The following is a 12,543-nucleotide window of genomic DNA, read 5'->3' as shown; positions in this document are numbered from 1 at the left end:
GGCTTGGAAATATTACAAGTTTATTAATGATGGACCCTATGTTACAGTAGGTGATTACAATTATTCCATCAGATGCCCGGGTAAATGCAATTGTAATATAACCATGCTGGTCTATCTTGCCACTTGCGTCTCTTTTTATGTAGGAAAAAACACTTGGGCTCAGAGCCAGGATTGGTGAACACCTTAGGGCAATAAAGAATAAGGACCACCACAACTCCCTATATATTCATAGCACCAAATGTCAACTTTAAAAGGTTTATCTTTTTTGTGATAGACAAGGTACAGAACGATGAGAGAGACGGAGACAACAGATTAGAAGTAGTGGCAAGAAAAATTAAATCTCAAATGAGGCTGAATTTTAGTGTTACACCGGGGATCAATGATATTTCATTGGTTCCTATATTGAAACAAAGGGAAAGACAGATCTGAAGGTTATATTTTATTGTAACCAACAATACATCTGCATCAACATTTTAGTTATATATTTATTTGTCAAAAAATGTATGTTTTGATTATGCCTTTCAAAGTGTTTTTTACTGTCACGTTTCATTGTTTCTGAGTAATAGTTCATGTTTCATAGTATAGTACTAGGCTATCTGCCCTAGGGCATTTATAAGCCTAGCCAAAGTGTATGTGGCTTTCGCCACCCCATGTAATGATACAAGAGTGTACAATTTAAATTAAATTTGGTTTACAGTGCCTCTATCTAGCAATGACACAGATGACCCCCGGGGTAAACCTACGATCACCCATCCATTCGTCCAGATTTCTCTTTAAGAGAGTCAGTGAGGGGCTCTGCCTAACATGGACAGGTATCCTGTTCCAGAGTGCGGGAAGTCTCTGGGTTATGAATCTGTCCCTCCAGCATGTCCCATTCATATTTGTGCTGAGGTTTAGATCTTTAGCTCTCGTGGCTTTGATGGATTTGGATTTTTTGAGGTGGAGCATGTCCATTAATTCTGAATTGGACATGGCCTTGTACGTAAGGCACAGATTACCTCTGGAGCAGGCGGTATGCTACTGAATAGAGCTGGAGCTTTTTCAGTCTGGCAGCATATGACATATGCTGGAGACCCTTGATCCTCTTGGTAAGGTACTTTTGGGGTCTCTCCAACTGCTGCAGGTGCCGGGTGAGGTACATACCAAATGGGGCATTGTACTCAATCATAGGCCTGATAAGGGAGGAATATAAGGGTACAATGACATCCTTTGATCTGGATGTGAATCCCTTCATGATAAGGTGGGCAAGGTAGAAGGTCTTTCTAACCACTTTGGCGACGTGGGTGTCAAATGAGAGGTCACTGTCAACTTGGGTCCCCAGGTCTCCGATTACTTTTTCCGTACTTAATGGATTACCACCTATGTGGTAATTTGTGGGTTCTTTGTTTTTTCCAAAGGGGATGACTATACATTTTTTGGAATTTAGTTTAAGACCATGACTCTGGCACCAGTCGTCTGTTTCTGTGAGGCCCTTCTGGAGGATGCATGTGTCAGCTGGTGTGTCGGCTATGGAGCCTAGTTTGCAGTTGTCTGCGAACTTTGTCAGCCACAACCCCCCTATGTTTGCCTGCACATCTGAGAAATAAATGCCGAACAAGAGGGGTCCCAAGACAGATTCCTGTGGGACTCCATTTGTGACTGGCTTAGAGTCAGACATAGCTCCAGCTATTCTGACTTTGTGGGTTCTGTCCTTTAGCCAGTTTGCAACCCATCTTGTGACAAACGGGTTTACATTTAAGCTGTTGAGCTTTTCTATGATGCCTGAGTGGGGTATTGTGTTGAAGGCTTTTGCCAGATCCAAGTAGGCTGTATGAACTGCTTTGCCTTCATCGATTGCTCTAGTGACCGTTTCAAAAAAGTCCACCAGGTTTAAAAGACAGGATCTGCCTTTTACAAAGCCGAACTGGGTAGGGTCAATTGTCTGTAGGTCCCCGATGTCTTTTTTATGAGTTCCATAATGATCCTTTCCATAGCTTTGGGGCTGAAATGCATGATACGAGGTATAACCTGGTAGGGCTGTGGTGCTCTCAGGAGCCTTGAACCAGGTTTCAGTTACTGCACAGACATCGATGCTCTCCATACTGAGGAGTGCTTCGAGAGCCTGCATCTTGAGATTTAGACTTCTGGCGTTGAGTAGCATTACAATTAGTTTTTTTCCTTTATTGTTTTCTAAGGTGGTGGGTTTGTCTTTTGAGCCTTGCCTAAAAAAGGCACTATGGGGGTGGCAAGAGCCTTAGCCAATATCCAGAAGCCCAGTGGTGACAGGAGCAAGCCGTCCCTTGCGAAGCAGCGTGGCTTATTCAGCATGTCATCCCAAGCAGACAAACATTGGATCCCCCTAGAATGACACCAGTAATTGTGACATATTAAGTACTCACTCCATTCTAGTGCTTTGTATTGTGTGAATCTATTTTATTTTTTTTAACCAATATCTGCTATTTGATAGGTTGTGCAATTATTTGCTATGAGGGTACTTAAGGGTGTTTTTCATGTGATTTTAACAACTCTGATGAAGCCAGTGGATATCAAGACGAAAGCGCTTAGTTGTTAATTTTACCTCCATTTTAATTTCATTAAACAGTGACCAGTTACTTACACGTTTCTGCAACTATTTTGTTTTTATTAGTGTCTCTGCTTGTTGGCATCACTACATCATGTTATATAAAAAGAAAAGTGATAGAATATATTTACATTGTGAAGAAGAAACCACGGAACATATGCATTTGAAATGCAAGAGTAAAAAAGTTATGGGGAAAACTAGGTAAAGAAAATTTTTTTGAAGATATAAAAGAAGTGGATAAAAAAAACATGATTAAATATGGATATTATAAGAATAGAAAAAAAGTATGTTACAGGAACAGTTAAGTTATTTATATCATACAGATTATATGGAATTAAAATAAATGAAATTATGCTTAATATTGTTGCTAAAATCCATTTGCCATTAAGTTAAATAAGATGGTGGGGTTCTAATAGACATGAAAATTTTATATGACTAAAGAATTAAGAGTGTGCAAATAAATGTGTATACCTATGCATTTGTACAATTTTATATATGTAAATATGTGGTAACTTTTTTTGGATAAAAATAAAGGACTCTACTCTTCTCGATAAGTGCAGTTGCATCTTTTACATCCACATGAGCTACCACCACTTCAGGCAGATGGGGCCTCATTTTAATGTCTCATTCGAAGGATGACTCTGGAGTGCAGCACCCCCTTTATGCTGCAATGCAGTGCCAGCAATCAATCCACCTGGTGTGGCAATAGAACTCACAGCTTTCATGCTCTATCTTTCCTTGGCAAGTTTGGCTTAGGGAGGAGAAGGGAGTCACGTAATGGGCTGACTGTGGTGGACATCAATAACTTCTGAAGGGATGGGGCTAGCAAGCAGCCTCATCCTCAGCCTTAACCAAGGGAAGTCTCCCTGGTCTCTAGCAGGGAAAATGTACTTCCCTATGTGCTCCTTAGGATACACAAGCAGGTCACACCCCCTTCCTGGCTCCACCAGTACTAGAACTGATAAATCAATATTGTTATACAGCCGGAACAGTTATGGGGAAAACTAATTATGGTCCAGTGCAAAAAAATATATATATATATATATATATATATATATATATATATATATATTTTATGATTATCTCCTACTTCATGAAAGCATAATTTCATATTAGTTGCAGGACAGGAGGTACAGTTTTCTAAAAGTAAAGTAGACAGTGAAAGGATCACAACATCAGAAACATTTTTGTTTAGAAAAATCAAATTTTTAATTACTAATCTTGCATGAAAACAGATATTTAAGGTGAACAATCACCATTTTTTACTAAGGATGACAGCAGGGATTGTACGGATTTTATAGTTACACAGCAATTCTCACAGTATGACATAACTGACAATTAATTTCAAAGAAGACAAGCTATATACTGTACTAAAGCAGCTTATTCTTAGAAACAGTGACTGTTAGGACACATTCAATTTATAAGTGCTTGAAGAGTAGAACCCTGAGGGAATACCAAGTATTCTGAAAAGCAAATGATGCTGCAATATGAGTGGATGCATACTGTCAAGAAAAAAAATGGAGCTCAGGATTGGTCATTCCAGTGTAGTTCTCTACAAACAATAAGAACTGTATCAGGAAGGAAAAAGGCCGACAGTAGAGAAAAGTGATTATGCATAATGGAAAATCTATAAAATTAGGTGAATGAAGATTAAAGTAAAACAGATGAGAGGCATAATATATTCTATAGAAAAAATTGCTATAATTTTAATATTTATGAAAAAAATGGAAGTGACAGAGTATTGGAAGTTTTAAAGGGTTCATGTCATATTATTACTTTGATATACCGTATTAGAAAATGATCACACTCTTCATGATTTTCTTGCCCAGAAAAATTACACCTTTTATTACTCTAGAAACACCCAATGTAAAGGTACAACCCCTTCAAAATTCATTACATAATGTGGCTCTGTCAATGAGGACAGAAGCTGCTGTAGACTTTATTGGATTATAAATTAAAGACATTCTTGAAAAGATGAGGATATACATGCTCTGAAACAACCTAATTTATAAAGGCAAGGTCCTTTGTATAATTAATTCTTTAACCTAAACCCTTCAGCAGCACACAAGATTTAAATGCTTTGGAAGCATCTTTTAACTATCGCAGAATATGTATATAAATAAGAAAAACAGCTATATAATAGCAATTAATGTCTTAATAACTGACAAAAACACAGCATATCTGTTTAGATTGGATTTTGTTTGAAAAAAAACACAGGGTTAATGCAATATTACAACTGAACTAAAAAAAAAAAAAAAGTCTTCCATCCCATTAAGAAGTGGATGGCATGGACATTTTGCGGTCTAGTGAGTCTATGTTAATGTCACTGGAGGAATGTGATGAGCAAAGGTAATCAAAAAAACCTGAAGGGTTATGCATTAAGAAGCTGTACGCCTTGGTACTCAGTATAATCACAATAATAATACAAGACTCAAATGCATTCCACAATATGTAACAGACTGTAGAGTAAGAACAAGATTTAATTTAGGCTTAAACATCAAACATCTTGATGGAGCTGACCAATAGAAAGTAGACATTAGTGTCTGGAATATTGTGATTTCCCCACTTGTCATTTAATTAATTAATTTACTTATTAACTGGACCGACACACTCAGGTACACTGTAATTAATTAACTTATCACAGTCTCAAAATAGGCAAATTGGTACTGAGGAAATCAAAACAAGCACTACAGGATGAAGCTTGCTAGCATTCATAGCCTTACTCTACTGCAATAAACCAACAGAAAAAGTATTTTAAAAAAGTCACTGCGGAACACGGAGTCTGTTTTGTTCAGCTTTAGGACTGTCTGTATTGTGGTTTGTACTCAAAATGCCAGTGTTCAGGTTGGTTCGACGAGCAACAGGAGGCATTCCTAGCTTGTCTGAACTGCCTAGGACCGACTTGAAACGGGATTTGTACAAGTCAAATTACTGAGCTATCGATCAGTTGCTGTACAGATCTCATTACTACATGTGCAGAAAAAAAAAAGTTTTTTTTTTCCTTACTTGTAAACTGTAGCAGACTATCTGCTGCAATGTAACAAGCAGCAGGTGCTACAGTTTGGCTCACACACAGAGCACAAAAGCGCTCAGGTTTGACCGCAAATCTAATACCGGCTTTTAAAAGCCGGTATTGCAAGATCGTCATTGGATGACTGCATTTTTCCCTCTCCACCTACCCTAGCTACACTACTGTCACAGGCAATTTGGGGAAACATTTTATACATTTTTTTCTCAAAAACATCTCTGGAGCTTCTAATCTTACTGGGCAACAGTGAGATCGGCTCAGGAATGTTGATTATGCGTCTCAATTGTCTAGATTTTCATTTCACATTTTGAGTCTGTTCCTCATAAAATACGGTAGCAGACTATTTGCTGCAATTAACAAGCAGCAGGTGCTATAATTTGGACCACACACAGAGCACAAAAGTGCTCAGGTTTGACCGCAAATCTAATACCAGCTTTTAAAAGCCAGTATTGCAAGATAGTCATTGGATGACTGCATTTTTCCTTCTCCACCTACCCTAGCTACACTACTGTAACAGACAATTTGGGGAAACATTTTATACATTTTTTTTTCTCAAAAACATCTCTGGAGTTTCTAATCTTACTGGGCAAGCAGTGAGATCGGCTCAGGAAAGTTGATCATGCGTCTCAATTGTCTAGATTTTCGTTTCACATTTTGAGTCTGTTCCTCATAAAATCTGTGGTTTTCTGATTTTTAAGGCAAATCAGTAAGGATCGAATTTACTAACTAATGACCGGCATTTGAGTTTCGGACTACACATCCTTCAGAAAATGTATGATAACACCAGACCTTTTAGTCTAGCAACATTCTAAATTTATAAGCACACTATTTACAAATGTGTCCCTATTTTGGGGGCTTTACCCACCAAAAAAACATTCAGAAAGACGTTCGGAGCACCATGTGAAACAGGGAACGAAAGCACTGAGTGTGTTATTCCACAGGTGAGTAAAAAGAGGACTGGGATACAGGTTTGCAGAAATCTGATGCTGTGGGTGGGACTGTTAGAAATCATTACTGATGTCACAAAGAGGGAGGTGGATAAACTAAGTAGGTGGCATTGTTTTCAGCTTCGGTCCGAGGTAGAAATGTAATTTCAGTAACGACAGAGTGTCCCTTTAAATCAGATTTGTACATAAAAAGAAAACCTGCTATTAGCTGAAGCTTATCTGCATTTAGTTACTTGTAATGACCAAGCATAAATCATTTGCCTATCTTATCTTTCTGAATGGGATAGAAAGTGTTTCACAGTTGTGTATTTCATTACGATGCACCGCTTATGAAAACACATCCTAAGTAATTAAGCTCCACAACCTAAAAAACTCACCCGACTATAATTATAACCCTAAAAACATAAGGGTGCCTCTAGGGTCCATTTTCATTTGCTCCAAGTTGGACCAGTAGCAGAACACTTCAAATAATGTAATTAGTAGTTACCCTGCCTGCACAGTGCATCCTTACAATCATTCTACTTAAAGAATTATTATTTATAACATGAACATTTGTACATGATTTATAACATGAACATTTGTGCATGACATTGTGTTACAACTGTTTATTCCAAGTGCTGCAAATGTAATGCGTGCCAAGTTAAAAATTAGCTTATGTATTGAAGCCTTATTCAGAACAGGAATTTTTGTGCACAGCATATTATGTCTATTATGCCTGTGCCAGTTAAAGACTAAACCCAAAAGTGATCTACTCGTACCACTGTTCTAACCTGGTTAAAAAACAGAAAAAAATTACAATAAATCCATTTATGCATTTTTCTCCAACAGAACAGTGGACACCACTGCCACACTTTTAAAAACTACTTGATAACCAGTGAAACAAGGAGCAGAATTTATTTTGATCTAATTTATGCTACAATCACACCTATTCCTTGATATCTTATTAAATTTTATTTTAGCTACAACATTAGACACCCACCTCCAATAGGTCCAGATTTCCAAATCCCCAAGAGAGAAACTACATTGAACTGACATACACTTCCCTAGTGTGAAACGCCATCCCCAATAAAAAAGATCGTGGGAAGCTTTGGTCTCCCACTTAAAAGGATCTTCAGAATTCAGATCTACCCTAAAATTAAAAGCAGCCAAACGCTTATGCTTCCAAAGCAATGCAATTACATGAAAATGCTCCTCATTGCCAAACCAACAACTTCTAACTCCCAGCCATCTTTTTCAGATATGATGTAACCTTAATTATTAACTCAATTTGTACAATCTTAACGACATAAATCCCTTTTAAACATGTCGATTTTAAGTTGCTTCTAAGATGTTTTAGTTACTGCTAGTTCAAATCCCAAGCAGGCCTGAAAACAATGCAACTGGTACAGTGTACTGCTCCTGTAAACGAGAGTCACCTAGTGTGGAGTACGCTGAACAGAAGTAAAGGTGAGGAGGACAAAGCAATACACCTACACTAAATAAACTCGGTAACGGTTTAAGTCTTTATTCGAGAACATCTACATACATTAGAAGCCAGATGCTGCAGCTTTGGTACCTGACAGCACCACTAGGCCTGCACTAGGTGTTACAAACTGCAGGTAGCAATAATGTAATTGGAATTTAAAATGAGACCGCTCCAGTCCCAACTCAGCTCACCTTCACTTTGATCAGCATGTTGGACCCTTTCACGCCGCTTTAGGCCTATTCCTAAAAAGCAAAAGATCAGTGGAACGAGAATAAATGGGCGTAAACAAGATCCAATTACGGAACTTTCACTCGGCTATCACTAGGTTAGCCGGTTGACAAAGGACAGTAATAACCAAACTATAACACAGACTAGCGAAAACACTCATTCCAGGAAGACCCTTACTCAGCACAGTTTCCGGTTACAAAACTCATTACCTTTGACCCATACCCGCCGTCAACAAAAAACATAAAAAAAAAGAGTCCCGCTTGACTGCAGTGATTGCCGGGAATTGTAGTTCTCAGGTCCTTTAAGGCAAAAGTTCATCTCTCAACGAGTTTGCCTGTATGCACGCGCAAGATCAGCGGGCATGAGCTCCTCGATAAACTACTTCAGTCTGAGACGCAAGGAAGTACAGCTACGCAGGTGCAGACCGGTTCTCCTTGAATAACTGCAATTCTGCGTTAAATAGTACACAGTTAGGTATTAGTCCCATTTTTCTTCTATCTAGCATTCTTTATTATCTTTTGTGTTACTATCTTTGACCTGATATTCTCCTTTTCCTCACCAGCTGTCTTTGTATAGTTTATTGAACTCTGTACTGACACTAATGTAGCAGTCAGCCAAAAGCGCCAGCTGCCACCTAGGTTTTGGCAACGTGCTCATGAATGTACCTGATAGGAATCCGTCAGTTAGCTTCGATTTACTCTATAGGGATATACCACTCGACATATAGCAATCCTACTCCCCTCAGTTATCCCACTGACCCATGGCACTGTGCCAGGAGTGATGGCAATGTCCACTGCTGACAGCACAGGCCAGAGATGCACTCACCTACTCGTGGCAGCTAGCATTTTAGTTATGGCACGGTGACATCTGCAGAAGTTCCACAAATAAAAGTAGGATACACGCATACACTTGGAATGGTTTCCAGAACAGTAAGGGCAATTTTCATTTATAATGGTGCATCAAACAAAATCTGCTACACAGTGTAGTAGCTAAAGATATTGTAGTGGGCCAAGGAATGCAGGTGGTATAACTGCACTACACAGAGAGCTGAAGGTTGCGTCCTGAATTTGGAGAGTGAAAAGGTACCCAAGAAGATAGCTATCAGCAGTACTGAAATGAGTGAATACATGAGCTCAGACCTGGGTGTGTTGCTGTGAAGAACTGTCAGCCTTCCTCATTTAGGTGCACAATTATGCATTAAGATGTAGCGCTGATTTATAACGAAGATAAATGTGACATTTTTGCTTCTTGTATTTAGTAGAAAATTAGATATTTTGGATTTGGTACTAGTTTGTATTCCTCAAATGGTTTTATTATTTTTGCCTTCAAGACAGTGAATCAAGTCAATAATGCCCCGAATCGACAATGACATCAAGCTTGATTTTAAAGATGTTCTTCTGAGGCCAAAACGAAGCACACTGAAATCACGAAGTGAGGTATTGTACTAAGAAAATATTTATGCGGAGAAGTGTATTTTATAGATCCTGGCATACACTGCACTGCATTAATCTTCTTCTTCTTCTTCACTGCATTAATGACCCATATATATTCTGCTAACTGCTTGAAATTTGTGATCACATACGTGCATGTGTTTGTTGGTTTGTAAAATTTAGCAGAACCGGAACATTTTATTGCTGTTTAAAGTTTAGTTTGTCTTTTCCACCTGCAATTTGTCGACCTTTGTGCTGCATGACTGTGCCAGAAATATAATTGGTTGTCCGGCTGAAAGACACTTCATCCTTTTATTACTTTTTTCACATTTGGGCACCTTAGATGACCAAGACTTCATTTAACAAGAATGCTGTGAGTATTTTTAATCCATAGGAGAGACTCAGGAAATTGAGGACTGTTTTATATGAACAGTTATCTTATGGTTACACTGTTAGAAACTCCTTGTGTTCTGACTTGAGTGCTCTCAAACAATCTGGAAATTTATTTATTTGTTTTACATTTGTTAACCGGGGGTGTCTGACTGAGCTGAAAAGGCCCTTTTTCAGCAGAGGCCCTGGGAGAAAAGCTCCACAAAGAAAAATTACAGACACATTTAGTTATTTAGACATGATCAGTATACACGCAAATTACAGGAGACATGTCTTTACAGTGGTATGCGGCACATAAACAGTTACAGTGGAGAGAACAAACAAAAAAAAATTAATTTTAAAAATAAAGGTAATTAATAGATTTGTGGTGTACAGCTGAAATTTGGAACATAGGTAGAATACATACATAGTACACAGGTACAGTACATACATTGTAGATTAGCCAGTGTTTGTGAGTAAGATTGAAAACTATTATCAAGTGCTCTAGATTTTGTATGTATGTGTTGTCCGCTTTCACTAGCCTGGGGTGCAATCATGGCACTGCCAACTTTACTTGAGATGTTGCCTGATGAGGTCTTTAAAGGAGGCTTTGGATGATGTGTTTTGAATGCTTGTAGGGACAGAGTTCCATTTTTTAGCCACTGAACTACTATATAGTGCATCTCCAAAGCTGTTGTAGCTGTTGGTGACTTCTAGTAGTAGTTTGCTTGATGAGCTAAGAGGCTTTTTGGCTGAGTGATGTTGTACTAGGTTTTTGAGGGCAGGACACTTATTGGGGAGGTAATAGAATGACAGAGGCAGAGCTAATTGTAGGTTAGGAGGTTGGGCAGTTCAAGCCAGTGGAGCTGTCTCAAAGCAGTACAGTGATGAGTTCTATATGAGAAATTTGCAGCAAGGTGGGCAATTCTGTTATAGCAGGCTTCCATTTTGCTTAGTTCAGTTTTGTTGAGATTAGTCAGAATGGGAGATGCATAGAGTAGGGTGGATAGAAGTTGGGAGTGAGCAATGGCTGATCTTGTGTTGTTGGTAAGAAATGGTTTGATACGGTAGAGCGACCCCAGTTTGGCATGTACTTTTTTAATAGTTAAGTTGAGATGACTATCAAATTTTAGGTGGGAGTCTATGGTTATTCCCAATAGCTTAGCCTGTGCCACTGTAGCAATTGGAGTAGCATTAGTGGAGTAGATAGTGAATTGACTGTTAGTGTTTTTGTTAGAACTGGTTATAATCATAAGCTGAGTTTTCTTTGGATTGAGGATAAGTTGGGCTTTGGTGAGGTAGTTTTCAACGTCAGAGAATGCTAGTTGAGTTGTTTGCAGGAGGGTGGGAATGTTTTGTGCAGCACAGATTAAAATAGTGTCATCTGCATACTGAATTATAGATGCATGCTGTGTGGAGGTATGGAGGTCATTTGTGAAGACTCTGAATAGTAGTGGTCCTAGATAGAACCCTGTGGGACTCCTATAGTTATGGGCAGCTGAGGAGAGAGAGAATTTTTCCATTTCACAGCTTGGTACCTGTCAGTTAAGTAGCTTTGGAACCAAGTAAGAGTGGAATTTGATAGATGATATTGGTTTAGTTTGTTTAGCAGGATTTGGTGTGAGACTGTGTCAAATGCTTTGGACATATCCAAAAAAAGAGTTGACACTTGTAGGCCTTCATTTTTGAGACGGTTTACTGTGTCTGTGAAGCAGAGGAGGACTGTAGTGGTACTATGGGCAGGTCTGAAACCATGCTGAGTAGGTGACAGGATGTTGCTGTCTAGGAGATAGTTTAGCATCTGGGTATGGATGCATTTTTCTAGGATTTTGGCCAGGGGGAGAGTAAAGCAATGGGTCTGTAGTTATTAAGTTCAGTGGAGGTTCCGCCTTTATGTATGGGTGTAACATAAGATATTTTCCAGAGTTTGGGCACATAGTTTTCAACAATTGATCTGTTTATGAGAGTGGAGACTGGGATAGCAATAGCATCTGCTGTGAGTTTCAAGAAATAGCTGGGGAGTAGGACGGCTGCTGTTGATGAGGTTTTTAGTTTGGAAAGCATGCTTTTGATTGAAGTGGTGGAAACTGTTTTGAGGGTAAATCTTGTATTAGTGTTATTTGTGTTGGGGGGATAGTGAGGAAGGAACTGTCCTGTGATACTAAGGATAGAATTGAGTTCACAAAGTGGGAGTTGAATTGTGTTTCGATGAGAACTTTAGTGTCAGGGGTGGTTGGTTTGGGGGTAGCCTTTTGGGTTGATTTTAGTAGTTGGTTTACATTTTTCCAAAATTTTTGTGGGTTGGTATTTAGTTTGTAATGTTGTGTAGTAGGATTTTTTGTCCAACCTAATGCATTTTTTTGCACGGTTGCACAGTTCTTGGTACTTAGTTAGGCTTTGTGTTTCTTTGTTTTTTTGATAGTAAAGCCAGGCAGTGTCTCTGGACTTGAGGGTTTGTTTGGTTTCTTTACCGAGCCAGGGGTTTGTAGAGGTTCTAACCTTGATTTTGCGCAATG

At 38.8% G+C, this 12,543-nt stretch overlaps 1 protein-coding gene across 1 annotated transcript in view; it reads left to right on the top strand.

Annotated features, from left to right (window-relative positions):
- Positions 1-8,195: 8,195 nt before the first annotated feature.
- The window catches only part of GMPR2 (guanosine monophosphate reductase 2), a 415,612-nt gene continuing 411,264 nt past the window's right edge, over positions 8,196-12,543 (top strand). Inside the window, exons 1-2 of the mRNA XM_044058110.1 lie at positions 8,196-8,702; positions 9,559-9,664. Coding sequence (XP_043914045.1) covers positions 9,578-9,664 — 87 coding nt within the window. The 5' untranslated portion in view covers positions 8,196-8,702; positions 9,559-9,577. The remainder of the gene's footprint in view (positions 8,703-9,558; positions 9,665-12,543) is intronic.

The sequence above is a fragment of the Protopterus annectens genome, chromosome 16.part0, assembly GCF_019279795.1.
Source record: "Protopterus annectens isolate FY-2018-M chromosome 16.part0, PAN1.0, whole genome shotgun sequence".
Lineage (NCBI taxonomy): Eukaryota > Metazoa > Chordata > Ceratodontiformes > Protopteridae > Protopterus > Protopterus annectens.
This window is presented reverse-complemented; position numbering and strand designations above follow the sequence as displayed.